The 16,937-nt window shown below is 35.0% G+C and overlaps 1 protein-coding gene across 1 annotated transcript in view; it reads left to right on the forward strand.

Moving 5' to 3' along the window:
- The window catches only part of LOC149780728 (uncharacterized), a 67,845-nt gene extending 53,371 nt beyond the window's left edge, over positions 1-14,474 (forward strand). The window contains exons 2-6 of the mRNA XM_089937778.1: positions 2,392-2,455; positions 3,325-3,435; positions 4,363-4,470; positions 8,722-8,813; positions 11,189-14,474. Of these exons, the coding sequence (XP_089793904.1) occupies positions 2,392-2,455; positions 3,325-3,435; positions 4,363-4,470; positions 8,722-8,813; positions 11,189-11,562 (749 nt within the window). The 3' untranslated portion in view covers positions 11,563-14,474. The remainder of the gene's footprint in view (positions 1-2,391; positions 2,456-3,324; positions 3,436-4,362; positions 4,471-8,721; positions 8,814-11,188) is intronic.
- Positions 14,475-16,937: the final 2,463 nt, after the last annotated feature.

The raw sequence follows: 16,937 nt of genomic DNA on the forward strand, positions 1-16,937 counted from the left end.
ATATAAAAAAATACGTTTAGTTGTAAATCGAGCTTGTTAATATCTATCACATGGGCCTTACGTTGTTAGAAAATACTCTCGTTTTATGATTACAGCTCTACTGAAGGTCCGCCATTTTTCTCCGCCAGTCTATTCTGATTAGAAATGAAAGAAAATACATCCATCATATTTGTCGGTGTATGAAAGGGGAACTTTCACTCTCCGAATCAGAAACTGTGGACACGAACTGATCAGAGCAGTTTTCCTAACAACAAAATCGGACTCTTGTCCCACTATACTGGTTGCATTGGAGTGAGCCTGGTATGTATATGGAAGTTTGTCTTTCATATGCAAAAACCTTTCCTATTGTAAAATGGACATGCACGATCTGAAGATATCTTTTAATACACACTTGCCAGAGTAAGTACTTGTTTTTCATTTGGAAGCGTTTGGTATTGTTTCTCTAGATATAGGATAATATAAATGGGTCGGTCAGCCATAAAGTGATGTCAAATTGACACAGCAAATGCATTAACGTGTTTATGCAATCGTCATAAAAACACATTATATAATTATCATATACTGCAGACAATATTTCAGAGGCGCTATTAGAAATGATGCCAAAAAAACAATATTAGTTTCGCTTTTAACAGGTAATGATATTTACCATGAAAGAATGCGAGATGAAAGGTCGAATACTCACGAAAATGTGCTAGAGAAAAGGTCAGGGCCTGGAGCTGAATAGAGACTTTCTTTATACATAGAATATGAACCAGACTGAATAAAATTTAACAATTTATAAGACACATAAGTATGTGCTCGCAACAATATAGCCTCTGTTGATCATTACCCAGAACAGCTGATGCGATGGCTTGACGCCACCATCTGTACGTAGTCTCTCCGTTAGCAAAAGATTGTTATTGCAAGTCTAAAATAATTCGGACGATTGACATCAAACGTTATGTGCATTTACCATAAGGGTTAGTTTGTTCTACAGGAAAGTGATGTCTCTTGAGCATCAAATATGTCATCCAGCGCGGCCATCTTGAAACATTGCTGTTGCTACTCCTCGTTGTCCCTTCAATATGTGGTTTCTCAAAATGACTTTTTATTATATCTAGTTTGTCCTGAATGAAAATGCCACTTATCTGACATCTAATATGGTCACCACGGAGCCATTTTGATGCTCATATCGACATGGAATTTTCCTCCGAAGCTTCATATGATGTCAAGTTGGGTATTGTTTAATAATTACCTCCATCATTACCGCAGTCCAAAGTCCAAAATGAAAATCGTCCTCGTTTGACATCCAGTTACCGATCATTCATGAATGGACGTATTGACAAGGCATTTCACTAAAGACTTCTTATGATATGTGACTGATACTAAAGGAAAATGGTGCCAATGTTGGTTGTCATGGCGATCATCTTAAAATAATATATTATGGCTATTTCCCCAGAAAGGACAGTCATAACCACATCGGGTTTTCACTGAAAGACTTCTTATGATATTTAGATGTCTGTGAATAAAAATAATGCCAGTATAGCATATCCTGCGCAGAGAAATGGCGTGTTTTCAACAGAACACTTCTTGCATTATGGCCTGGTTCTGGATAACAATGGTGTAGATCTGGCATTAACTTATCCGTACTTTTGTCATGGTATTTGAAAGCCATAACTACTTACCTTATAGTCAAGCCCACGAATAGTAACCAGACTTTGTATTTAGTTGCATTCCAGTTAAGTCAGAGATGGATTCAATACCTATGAGTTAAAGAGAATGAAACGAAAAGAATAAAACCAAACAGAAGAATCACGATACAGTGTAAGTCCCTTTGAGAGACTATTGTTTAACTTTGTAATATCTATGTCTTGATACTGGCAATCAAAGGACGAAGAGATAAAGCCCAAATCCAAATGCCAGTAATGTTTGTTTTTTTCTGAATCATTAATTGGATATGTGGTCAGTGACATTTCTGAAATTCATTTTAACTCGACTCTTCTTCTGTACGTTAAAAAAAATGAAAACAAAAAGAAGACCTGATGTTTTTGTGATGCTGAGCAAAATGGCGGTGAACAATGTTAAAAGGACTAAAAATAAGTAAACCCAGATTACAAATTTAAGTTTTAAAGATTATAGACTATTCAAGAAACAAGATTATTATCGAACCTTGAAACCAGTATAACCGACTCTTTGTGAAGACGGAGTGGCATAGAGCGTCATTGAATTGTTGTTATGAAAGTTTTCAGTGTAAAAATTATAACTTATGGCGAAAAACATCGTTGAAACATTATTGTGAACGTCGTCTACGTAAATTATAATTAAGATGTATTTGTAATGAAAGCACTCATTGGCATATATTATAATTTATGTTTCCAATAGTTTTATCGTCATAACCTTTCTTCGTTTCAGACTATACTTTATGGCCGTTTTGGGTTGACAGACGAATCAATGTGGAACTACCATTTAAATCAGTGTAAGTGACTCAGCATTATGATTTATTACCTTTAGGATATTGTCGAAATAAACAGTACACCAAAATATGGGATCTATGAAATATGAACTTTGTGCAAGTGATGGGCGAATTGTTTTGTATATACCAACATATTTTTTGCTATCTTGTATTGTTTGCTTAAATAAGCTTGAGATTATTATTGAAGAGTTTGCGCTTTTCATAACTTTAAGTAGAGCAAAACAAAGACCAAAGCAATGAACATTTTTATCTTTTCTTCTTTTAATGTGCCAAAAAGCAACACAGATGTATCCGAGTTTCATATTCAAAGTAGGGAAGCTTGATAGTCCACTGGCATTTAAACACAACCGAGTCAACAAAGCAAGATATAACGCTGTCAGTGATTTAGTAAATGTGACAAAGAAGAGGCCAGAAAACAAATTGGTAGTTATAATTGCTGATCTTGTGTTCCTTTTGCCGTTGTCAGAACTAATTATGGTTGACAGGAACATGCAATTAATGTTATTTTACTAGCGAAAGATTACAGTTGGTGAAAAGCGGCAAGGAATATTCTTGTGATGACATTTTAAATTATTTTTAATTGCAGTGGTGCGTAACCCACTTGATTTCATATTTAGATCAAATTGATATATTCCATACTAAGAACGATAAGCAGTAGACTTTATAATGACTGCCTTTTTAATTTCATCATCATCGTCGTCATCATTATTATCATCGTCGTCGTCATGATCATCATAGTCATCAACGTAGTTGTTGTTATATATATATATATATATATATATATATATATATATATATATATATATATATATATATATATATATATATATATATATAGTTTAATGTAATGTTTACCACCTAACTTTTTGAAGAGATGGAAGAGTCCATGATGCCACTGGACGAGAGTTAAAGAGTTTTCCAGACATCACAGACATGTTAATCAGATTAAAAATGGAGGGCTACCAACTTGGAATTGCTTCTGAGTGAGTAATGTCCCTTACTGTATAGTTGATAATGGAATATTCATATCACCTCTGAAACTACTTCCCCTTTCCATTTCGGAAATAAGTCTGTCCTGTAGAAAACATTTTTAAATTTCGATCATTTTTCATCTTTTAATCTCTCTCTTTTAAGTGTGTGTGTGTGTGTGTGATTTGGATATTTAACGTAGCTTTTAAAAAAAAATCAGCCATATCGCTACGACGTCTGCAGTGTGGCAGTTTATAGTGATGTCTTGTACTGGGGCATCAAACTGCAGACATGTAGCATGATGTCCCATCCAGTGACGTTATCCTGACACCATACAAAAGAACTTAACCATTAAATGTAAGAAACATGCAGAATGTTACAAACCACGAGTAATACAACACGGGATGTTCTCACTTCCTTTACGAAATGTGTCTTGCCTCTTAAAAACAAATTTAAAGAAAAAAATCCTATTAAGATAAATGAAACGTAAGGTTAAAGTATTGGGTAAAGAAAGCTTTCTTGTTTGTATACCTAATATATGAAAATGGTGAGCCTGGTTCTTTCAGAATGTTGCCGCATTTTAGCAAAGAAAAAATTTCCAACTGGATTAAATTTGAGAAAGAATTATTAACATGTCTGAAATTTTTAGCATTCTTTTCTTATAACATTTCGTCTTTGGCTCCTGTACAAAATTAATTTGTTTTTTAGAATGTAAATTCATATTTGCTTGTTGGAAATATTTTGAATTTTGTATTTTCTGTTTTAAAGTAATATTTACTGTTTTAGTGCAATATTTTCTGTTTTAAAGCAATATTTTCTGTTTTAAAGCAATATTCACTGTTTTAACGTAATAAAGTAATATTTACTGTTTTAAATTAGTAAAGTAATATTTACTTTAAAACCGTTAAGGATGTGTATAACTAATTTTCATAATATTTCAGAGCTTTTTATAAAGAAGAGGTGGCCAACCTGGTGAAGTTGTTCGGTTGGGATGATTGTTTCGATTACCAAGAAATTTATCCCGGGTCAAAAATATTCCACTTTGTCAAGTAAGCATACCAGAACGAAGCAGGAAAAAGTTTGTTTGTTAGTTGATGAGCAACCATTATGTGTATAAAGCATTCCTAACATTATATATCTCATGCATGTCTACTTACGCGTTTTAAGTCTCTGAAACCCCCCCCCCCCCATGTATAACATTAGAAAGTTCATGTACAGCATATACATTTTAACGGTTACGTTTACAAACGCATATCTAGGCAAATACATGCCAGAAAATGCGTTAATGTATGAACATTTGATAGGCACGCGGTATGCTGAGTCAATAATATGGACATATGAGTCATGTATTGAAACTCACATTGGGTTTTAATAGGAAACATTGGACTTGAATTTCACATAAGCTTATCCGAAATTCAGTGACATCAGAATAAATACATACGTAAACAGAAATTATACACTCAGGTTAATCATAATTGTACTCTACGTGTGGAACATCAGCTTTTATTTGGACGTGCAAAATATGTGTAACTAGGTCACTGCATTTCAGGACAACGCGCTAATCTATTTAACGTTGAGAAGCATCCTGCGCAGGCAACCAGCGTCATTCTCTGTTATAGTTCTTTTCGACAGACTTGAATCAGCAATATGCGTACACACCAAACCGTCATTAAAGTATATGCCCTCATAGACGTGCTTCGTATTATACCACTGTAGCCAAGATGTTAAACTTTTTCTGATCTTAATAGTTTATTGTCCTATGCATGATCGCTCGAAACAGAGGCTTAAGTTGTTCATTGTTTTTTCTAAAGAGACAGACTTCCGTGTGTTCAACATAGTCTTGAATCGAAATTGAAGTAAGACCGAAGCTAAGACTGGAGAGAAAGAGTCCATTTTAGATAATTACAAAAACACTAGAGCAGCCTAAAGCGTTTCCGCAATTTCAGTGGCGATTTAATACTACAAAATTTTGTATTAAAAGAATCATATCCGTCACGAAGACAACTTTTAAAAGACCCTTACAAAGTGTTCAATAATGGTATATGGCTGACTATATTTCCTAAAGGTTGGTCAATATGTATTACTTTGACATGTTTTTATTAAATTCCATAAACACTCACAACAGTCCTGCAAACTTTGGTAATTCGACGTTTTTTGTGTTTATTGCTTGTCTTTGTCTCTGTTTTAAATTTGCTATTGGCAAAGGCTCAGCGAGAGTGGAGATAGCCTAGGTTAATTAAAAACTAGTGCGTCGATACATCTAACAAAGGAATTATTAAGAAGCAATGTAAACTATGCCTCCAGTTAATCCGAAAATTGTTAGCCCAGGCAATAAAGAAATTATACTTCAGTTTTCCCTTATAATACATAAGGGACGGAAGCAATGTCTTTTTCTGTGAATTAATCACCACATTAAAAGAAAATATTGACTATGCTATATATATATATATATATATATATATATATATATATATATATATATATATATATAGATATAGATAGATAGATACAGTCATTACAGAGGATATGAGTGTAAATGCCAAGACTACATTTATGAAACTTTGCTAGAGATTATGCGATAAATGTACTGTGTTTTCAGATATCCTCGAGTCAGCCAATTGCAAAACATAAACAGTTATCTCTACACTAAACCACCTTGAAATATTTGTCGAACGATTCCAAAAATGTTATTAATGTTTGCATGTGTCAGAGTAAAACAAAAGAGGTCATAATGGCTTCTGTTTCTTGCGAATTTTTTCTTCAGGAAATATTCACGTTAAACCAATCCGAAAGCACTTAACATTCACGTATGTGCCAGGAATTATTTGGCAGTTTAATGCAGTAAGGACCAATTACTGACATAGATTGTTCCTTATACCTCTAGATCAGATGTGTGCATCCTACGACCTGCGACCTGGTTTTATCTGCGTATTTGCACGAAAACGCGTGCCTTTAAAACTCGCTTATCTGGCCTGCGCCCTTGATGAAGTTGCACATGTCTGCACTAGATGAACATAATACAGTATTATTATCATCGCAATCACCAGCTTGCTACACGTTCGACCAACAGGGCATTATAAATGGTGATGTAACATTTGAACGTTCCAAACCTAACTGTTTTTTTTTTAACTAGATCAACCTCAGGTGGTGATGTTCTAGAAAACTGAAACTTCATCCACTTGTTGTCTTTTTTGTGTTTATTCAATAACATGCTGCAGCACATGAATATAAAGTGTTGACTCCTGTGTGAAATAACATCGCTTTACAAGAAATCCGTCTGCTTAAATTGTGTAATAGCATCGCTATAAGCCGTGGTGTACTAGGTGTAAATGGCGCCCGGGGCGACGATGAATGACCAAGGTTCGCGTCCAAGACTTTTAGCCTATCCTGGGCAACCGCCCAGTCCGCGCCCCCCACCCCCTGCATTAGTGTGTTACTGTACTGGCTCTGTCTGCTTACAATGTATAATAGCATCTCTCTACTACAAATCCATTGCCTACATTATGTAATATCATAGCTCTATGACAAATCCATTGCCTACATTATATAATATCATAGCTCTATGACAAATCCATTGCCTACATTGTGTAATATCATAGCTCTATGACAAATCCATTGCCTACATTATGTAATATCATAGCTCTATGTCAAATCCATTGCCTACATTGCGTAATATCATAGATCTATGACAAATCCATTGCCTACATTATGTAATATCATAGCTCTATGACAAATCCATTGCATACATTATGTAATATCATAGCTCTATGACAAATCCGTCTACCTACATTGTTGCTTCATTCGGCTTTCTCGTCATTTCGGTGCATGTAAAATAGCAAATTCCCAAACGCACAGAATGTAATAAGATTAGGATGACGTCATGCTCAACATAAACGACATTACTGAGTTATTAGTCGCCACTGTACATAAATGATAAATGTGTGTGTGTGTGTGTGTGTGTGTGTGTGTGTGTGTGTGTGTGTGTGTGTGATTTGGATTTTAAACATAGCTTTAAAAAATTTTCAGTCATATCGCTACGATGTCTGCAGTGTGGTAGTTTATAGTGATGCCTAGCACTGGGGAATCATGTCGCTGACATGTAGCATGATGTCCCACCCAGTCACATTATCCTGACACCAGACCGACCAATCCTAACACTAACCTCGTAATGCTGAGCGCCAAGCGAGGTAGCTGTTGGTACCATTTTTTATAAGTCTTTGTTATGAATTGGCCGATGATCGAACCCACCACCTCCAGCATCTGAGGTGGACGCTCTAACCACTAGGCTACCGAAGCGGTTACTTTGTTATTAGTCGCCACTGCACATAAATGATAAATATTTTTTAAGTATATATTACATAGTAATGAATCTCGGCAATGCACATTTAAAAAGCTGTTTCTAACATCTAGGACTAAATAATTATTTAAATAATTTTGCAACACCGTCTAATTCGTGCATAAATGAAATCCAGTTGCAAACAACATAGTATCATACAACTTTTAATGCCGTCGCCTAATGTGCCCGCAGATCAGAGTCTATCTTATTAGTTTTACTGATTTCTTTCCATAAACTGCGTAAACCCACATCTGTCGTTACATTTTACGACGGCATGTTGGAGTCAATACAGTCTGCAGTTTGACCCGACTTATAAGTGAGAATATACGGTAGATTCCTTGCAATATCGCCATCTATCCAGCAAATAGAAGATTTATGGGAAAAACGAAAACACCACAGAATGTAGCAGAAAATCAGAATCAAATTTATCACAAAGCGAAATGTTTTCGTTTAAAAATACAGGGTTGAACATTTGAAGATGAAATTATCCCAAAGAATTTTGTTTATATCTTTCAATAAATCGTATTGAATAAATAATTTCTTTATTATGATGGTTTTTAATATTATATTGTACGAGAGGTAAGTTTTTTAATTGTGTTTTAATACAATGTTGTACGAGAAGGAAGCATTTATTGTGTTTTTAATACACAGTTATATGTAAAGGAAGATTTTAAATTTTGTTTTAATAATTTATACTTTAGTCAAAGTAACATCACTAATTGATGAACTTTGAACTTTGCTATTAAAGTTTCATATTTTATTGCGACTTTCATGCTTTTATATTTATAGAGATAATGGCAGATCCTTACGTAAAATTGATTGTCATTTGCGTATACGATCTATATTTACACTTATTGGAACATATTTAATTTTAGGTTAGTTTTGCATCTGAATTTAATCATTTTTAAATAGTTGCTTTAACGTGTCAGAATGTAATTTAACTTGCAAATCACTATTATTTCAGTATTAAACGACAGAGTGGGATCAATTTTCCTGATATGCTGTACTTTGATGACGAAAAAGAGAACTTGAGTGAAGTCTCCGGCACGTGTACAGGTACGGCTCATGTAAAGAACAAAAGAAATGCAAAATTAACAGTTATGTACGCAATAAGCCAATAATGTTAACAAATCATCATTATGGTCGCTCCTGTCTACAAATCACCCAATAATTCAATGCAGTAAAATAAAATATCACTACTTAGAAAAAAAGAGGTTTAAAAAAATAATTTGTCATAATCTTGGTCACATCTCAAGTCAATTTCTGCATTATCTGTGTCAGCACGGCACAGTACGTATATTCTTGTAAGTAAAATACGCTGCTTACTTTGCTTGCATTATATCTCATTACAGTAATTAAACATCCAATCTTGTAACTGTGAATAGCAAATATATGTCAAAATGCGCACACAAAAATGTATCACCGCACCCTGCCCCTTAAACACTGACCACTCCTCTACGTATGGAACAGACTTTATAGTAATCTAAATTACATTAATTATTATGTTCATTTTTATTCTATTAAGCACGTTCTGCTTTTGCCTTATCCTTTCCGAGTACCCTCACCGTGATAACATGGCGGGAAATTGTAATGTACTTTAAGGAAGCAAAAGACTTAAATATAAATGACCTAAATTTATTTGGTAGTCCTTAATGTACTGTACCTAATATATTTATTGTTTAAACTGCCCTTAGTTAACCACGGAGCATTCCCATTGATACTCATGTAGCTTCAAAGGCGACTTCAAAAATAAATTTTATTGGCTGAGTAATGGCCCATCCTTTCAAATCAGATGTTTGATTAAGTATCGTCAAAGAATGATAAGGGTCATTTGATGAACATTGGAAGGTAAGAAGAAGAAGAAGAAGAAGAAAACAAACGTATCTCAGAAACGCGTTAGGAAATAAAACGTTCGAATAGTTACTGAGTACCAAATTCGAGATTTCTCCAACCGCTGAACGATTCAGCTAACTCTGCAACATTACTGAAGAACAAAAAAAAAAAAAACAACACCAAAATGAATCATCTAACTAAAACTCTTTTGCGAAAACCCTGGATGTGGGCAAGGGTCTTAGGATTGTAAACATTGTAACTCTCCTAAGACCACACTTGCATCCGACGTCATGGTATCAGAACAATAACAATTTCGATAATGAATGTTATTGAGCTTTCATGTTGCAGTATGTTATGGATATGAAAGCATGTAATTTTACAAATGAATTAATTCATCAATCTGTATTGAAAGTGGGAAAGAGCAAAAAAGATTCGAAAAGTAGTTGAAATTGTAAAGTGAAAGTTGGGAAAACTTAGATAACATAGAATCTTCAATCGAATGACTTGTATAGATCATCCGATCACCGATCAAAAGCCAATGTAGCTGTATTGAAAAGAAAACTAATGCTCAAATTTGAACTATTTATCATGGCCTAAGCCAGAGAAAATGATGCCATTTGAATACCAACATCATTACCTTGAGACATGGCATTGACTAAATTGTGTTATGGGTCAATGATAATTTATTTGAAACACTGTGTCGTTTTGCACTGCACTGTGTCAACAGTCAATGGTGATCTTCGAAAAGCTGTTGGGCATCTTTATGTCCCACATGATGCCAAGGGTGAATGGTGATCTTTTGAAAACTGGGCATCTTTATGTCCCACATGATGCCAAGGATGAATGGTGATCTTTTGAAAACTGGGCATCTTTATGTCCCACATGATACCAAGGGTGATTGGTGATCTTTTGAAAACTGGGCATATTTATGTCCCACATGATACCAAGGGTGAATGGTGATCTTTTGAAAACTGGGAATCTTTATGTCCCACATGATACCAAGGGTGAATGGTGATCTTTTTAAAACTGGGCATCATTATGTCCCGCATGCTGTCATGGGTCAGTGGTGATCTTTTGAACACTTTTCGATGCCGGGCATCTGTATGTCCCACATGCTGCTAAGGATGAATGGTGATCTTTTGAAAACTGGGCATCTTTATGTCCCAGATGATGCCAAGTGTGAATGGTAATCTTTTGAAAACTGGGCATCTTTATGTCCCACATGATGCCAAGGGTGAATGGTGATCTTCTGAAAGCTGTGCATCTTTATTTCCCAAACGCTGTCATGGGTCAGTGGTGATCTTTTGAACACTTTTGAATCCTGGGCATCTTTATGCTCCACGTAGTGCTAAGGATGAATCGTGATCTTTTGAAAAATTGGCATCTGCAAAAAGACAGTTACTTTTTTCTTTTGGTTCAAAGTGATGCGTTGTACAGATTGTGGTGCATTCAGTTACCATCGTATCAGAAATAGTATCTTCTCGAAGCATTCAATTCTGAACCTAAACGCTAAGAAGGGATATGAAATAGTGTTTTATTGTCTGAATGTGCTAACGGAATTTCCACATATTATGAATGCATCCTTTTTACTTTTACAGGCATTACGACAGTCTGGGCAGATAGGGGTGTATCCGATGAACTGGTCGAAGAGGCACTCCAAAAATTTGCAGAAAACCGACAAAGCAACACCTATTACAGATCAAAACCCGTCACAATTTCTCGGCGAAACTCTTCAGAACCCTTCCAGAGCTTGAGAGAAACCATAAATATGAAAAGACGCAACTCTATCGAAGCACAGCAAAACATGTTCGGTCCGCTTGCATTTGGTAACTTCAAGCCAAGTCTAATTCAAGCGCAACAGAAAGAACATGGTGTTGGCCATAGGCCTAGTATGGGACAGAGTCAACACGGTGAAAAGCAGATTGGTGGCCCCATGGGATTCAAACCACGCCGGAGATTCAGTATTATGTGAGAGAAGACGCAGTGTAATAGTGTCTGTATATAGGCATCACAGTGTACAGGTTACAGAACTAACATTCAGATATAGGATGTATGTTGGTTAGTGTTAATTGATACATACACATATAGAATATTGGTATGATCTTATATTCTTGTACTGTTAGATGAGTTTATAGTTAGTTCCTACGCCTTGGAATCAAACAAAAGACTATTTGACTTTCAAGTGCTTTGGATCTTATAAATTAAATACATATACGACGTGTAAATATCAATAATAAGTTACAGAAGTAATTGACAGATACGAGATGTGTTTATTGAATAATGTGGGAACTTAATGCCTTTGTATTCCTAGAAAGCATAGGTTTTATTATACATTATTGATGGATGTTTGAGAGAAATGAAAGCAACCGTGTTTTAAGTTATTCATCTTTCGAATACAAATACATCTATTTATTCGGGGGATTTGCCCCATAAAACTTGCATTTGAAATGTGTTTGCGCATGTCGGTCACTCGTTTGAAATATGTTCATAAAACAATCTAAACATTGCAGAAAAATAAAAGTCATAAAGACTTGTTTAATACCGACCGTACAACATGTTGTTTCATAAGAAAAACATTTCTGGATACATATAGTACAAATTGTTTAAATGCACATGTTGTTTATGCGAACACGACTATACAGAACATGGATATAGAACAAGGTTTTACAAGCTAACGGATCCAATAATACTGCACCTATTGAATGACCTAGAGAAGAATTATGTAAAATTAAAGATTTTTATGAAATCAAGTACATTAAAATACATGATGAGTTCACAAATTCGATCAAATCCTAGTCGTGTTTAACACATCGTCTAGATTGTGAATAATAATAGGAAAGTGAAATTTAACATGAGCAAAAAATAATGTGTTTATTTAAAATAGTATTGTCTGTCCTGCAGTGACATTGAAGTCTAAACGGACGTGCGTTAATGATCACGCTGAACAATTATCAAAAAATTACAAGGAATATTTGAGAACACCATTTCAATTGATTGGTTAGTTTCGCGGACTTGATAAATACTCTGCAGTCACTAATATTCGCTCCAACCATCTGTAAATATTTCCTAAAAGCCACGAAAACAAAGGACTTAATAGATGTTTGTATGGGTATTATACGATGGTTTCGTGAGGTTATAAATATATTGTCAATATATATTTATTAATGCAACCTGTCTTTGTCAGTATTCTAAAAACGTTCATAACGTAAATTTCAGTTAAAGTTTTCAACCTTTTAGACCCCGGACAAGCAATAAAAGGTAGTAGACTTGTATAACAATTAAACCGTCGCCTCGTCTGATGATGCATTACACACATGGTACTGCAAAGACAGTGTATACTGATGTCCAACGTGAACAATATTTGCACACCAGCTTTCCAGTATGCATGTTAAGGATTTGTTAAACTTTGCTTCATGATATAACATCCGAGTGATAGAAAAACACAACTTAATTTATTAGTTATCTCAGAATATGCATGTATTGAACAGATTTCGATCAAGATAATTACAAAGCTTTCTATTTTTGATCACGTCATTTAATGCAGGGGGAGAGTGACACCATTTTACCCCTAATATTCTGTGAGACTCATTGCTCGTGACTTCGTTATGATGCATTCATTAGATTAATACTATCATTCCTTTTATTTTGTTCTTAATTAATTTCCTCATACAAAAAGTTCTGATGTTTTTTCGTTACCGTACTAACCCCTGTACAGTTCTCACCTAACCTCGATCAGCATAGACTTAAATCTGACGACACATAGTGTATATATATATATATATATATATATATATATATATATATCAGGGTCAACGCTCTTCGACTTGATAGCATAGTACAAACAAACAGTTTGTTATTTACATTTAAATGTTCGACTAAACGAGATCATTTTCATAAAATTCTCTAGTCATATGTTTCATTAAGATCACTGCTATGGTCGTGGACTGTGTCAATCGTCTTCAATGTTTTACACACGAAGCCATGCAAGCCAACCATTCGACTTAACCAATGCTCGTTTTCCCGCTAATATTTAGATTATGTATCGTGGAAGTTAAAGATTAGGTAGGAATTTGAGATTATAAAGCCTCCCAGAGTGTGAAAATCGAATGTGACACTTATGGAAATCACGTGTCATTCTTGGCTGCTGATAGATGACTGTAGGTCAGGTGTTTTCAATTCGTTCCCTATGTCAAGGTAATTAATTCAATCCGTGTTTTAATAAGATCACGATATGTGCTAGCAAGGAAGACATTAACTAAATGCGTATCTGTTTTTCAGACAAATTTGCAAAACTTTAAGAAACGCCTGCAATATGTTAGGAAAGAGTCTTCAGATGTTCTGAAGCTGTATGTCAGTATTTGTGGCAGTATGATTCAATAGTTGTTCTGAGGCAGTAGGAATCGACCATTTAATTATCGGGGTGAAGTGGGATAAATTGGTGGCCTGCGATTTGTTAGGTGAAAAGATTCGGCTCTAAAATAACATGTACAAATATTATTATTTTCGATAATAAAGGTTAAATTATATCCATTTTATAATTTGAAAAAAATATATAAAAAAATACGTGGAAGACTAGTTCTAAAGAATTTCCCAACACCACCCCCCAACGAAAACTATGGTCGGTCCCGAACAACGACGCACAAAATTACGATGTAACGTGATACTGAGGTCAAAGTTAAATCGACCCATCAAGAAAGATCAAGCAATCAGTGATTTGACCGACACATCTATTTAAATACCTAAATAATATGTTCCATTGTTGCATCGGAGACAGATACACTTTGCCTTCACGTTATTACGTACTTTTGTGCCGATATATTTATACCTGTTTCATCCCATTGTCACAGTTTGAAAAAAATAAAGCTAAATAATAGAACATCATAATATGTTGTCTTTATTTATTTCATCTTCTCCACCAAGAGTTTAGATGCACTGTAAATGAAACCAATAAAACGTTACCCCTTTTTAGAACTATTCATATTAACGACGCAGAAGGATGTTAACAGCTGTATCAAATGAGACGGAAAAGAAGTAGTATTTTATACGACTTTAATGACCTGTAGAAACATGCAAATTTGTTATTTTTGTTATTTTCATTACAAAATGAAAGCAAAAGGACAGCAACCGGCAGTGTTCCTTGCAATCTTTGTTTCATTACAATTAAAGATGTATTCGGACGTTGCATGAGATAATAAAGGAAGAAATCACTGACGAGATATTTGTAATTTTGAATATGTAATATAAAAGGTCCGCTTTATTTATCCACGTTAATGTTCTAAGTGGTATAAAGATAAATAAAATACGATATTAACCAGAAATGGGAATTATGAAAATGTTATGCTCCACATTAGAAATTGTAATCGTTAAACATAAAGATGGTAACCTACCTGATGAAATATGAAGTTCTGTCATTTTCACTGCACGTTGAGAAGGAAAAGACAAGCAGTCCTTTTTTATTGACAGCAACAGGAAAACTGCGGTGCAGGTAAAGCGTGCACTTGCGTTTTCAATCGAGGATAATACCCGTTTTACAGGATTTGTACTGCCAGAACTAGCTATAGACTTTGACAGGTACGCGCTCTGAACGACTAAACGACAGAATGATTGAAAGAAAAAAGAATGAAGGAATTAAAAACTGTAAACGAAGATAACACAAATAAAAACGACTTTCCGACTGTTACGTTATAACAAAAAACAATGGAAAAGTGTGGTAACCTTCTACAAGAAAACATTTCAAAAAATGAATTCATTACACGAGAAATGGTTATTCTGCATTTATATGGGAGATATGAATCTGATAGACTGCGTAAGCCACATGGACAAAGAAATTGTTTCTTTTTCCCCCCGGACATTTGGAGATCATATTCACAAGCTTCAAGCTGTATTGTAGCGTTTTATGGAGCTTAAATTGAAGCTAAAATGATAAAAGTCCGAGTTTTTCAAGGAAAGCGTATTATATCTTAGTCACATAGCCAAGATTGTGTATCACTTCCTCCATACTCCAGATGTTTGGGGGACGCCCTCATCTCGCGCTAGATGGCTTTATGGTATCAATTCATCTGATCAAGGATCAAGGGACAACAGTTCCTATATTCAAGACTTGAAGACACGCCTTGAATTTGCTTGGTCTGAGCGAAAGCGAAATTGGGACTGATCAGCCAGACAATGCTTTCAAATGGAACTCTTTCAGTTTTTACAAACTAAAACATATGATAAATAAGGAGGTTTTGTTAATCTATTATTGCGAATTTAGAAACTATTGTTGTTGTTGTTCTAGGGTTTAACGCCATTATTTAGCACAAAGATAGGCTATACATGGCCGCTAGTATAACTGGTGGAGGAAGAACCCTGGAAAACCCAGGGAAGAACCACCGACCCACGAGAAGCTACTGGCAGGCTTTCCCACGTACCCACGCTAGCCGAGCCTTGGACTCGAACCCTCGCAGACAGAGGTGAGATGGCAGTGATCCGGAACGGTGAGCGCTTTAGACCACTTGGCCACTCGGGGTCCCCTAGAAACTATTATTTTAAAATGTTAAAAGTCGCACCTAAAACAGCAGATATTTTCTCGTCGATTACCTCTATATGAATCCATTTTCTAAACTGGAACGAAATATTTGATGATCAGATTAAATTTTTTCTAAAAGGAGAAAATAATTATTCCTCCTTGTTAACATTAACAGCGACTTACTAAACTCTCAAATTAAAAATTACACTTCAATTGCGCGACCTCATTTGGATTAGTGTTCAGCATGTGACGGAACATTCCAGGATTGTTTCTGCAAATGTCAAACTCTAATTGACAATATTTATTCAAATTCCTCGAATAATGTGCTTTTTATTGATGTCCCCTACAAATGGTCTGAGTGACCATTACCCATCATTTCTAACTCGCAAGACCAATGCTTTTACCAGCGAATCCACTCACCATACAATTTCATACAGACCTTTTTAAAAGTTTAATTAGGTGATCCAGAGGAATTAAAGTAAGATCCGTGGAATATTGTTAAAATGTTTGTCGATGGCAATGATGCTTTACTTTCTTGTTACCCTCTCTTTATATATGTCATTGATAGGTACTCTCCTTTGAACAACGCACAGAGTTAAACATATTCAGCCAGTTGGATTGCACCGAAAATCCAGCAATAATAAAACACGATTCATATAAAGCAACAGGAAACACCGACCAATAGAAAAAGGTGAGAAATGAAGTTGTAAGACACTTAAGCTTAGGTGGCTCCTTATCAAAACCAGGAACATTTCGAAATTTTTTAAAGAACTTGGAGCTGGTAAAGGTCAGTCTCATTTACAGTCTAATAATTGTTGTACTTTAAGAAAAGATGGTGT

Source organism: Sinohyriopsis cumingii, chromosome 16, assembly GCF_028554795.1.
Source record: "Sinohyriopsis cumingii isolate HCF-2022 chromosome 16, ASM2855479v2, whole genome shotgun sequence".
Lineage (NCBI taxonomy): Eukaryota > Metazoa > Mollusca > Bivalvia > Unionida > Unionidae > Sinohyriopsis > Sinohyriopsis cumingii.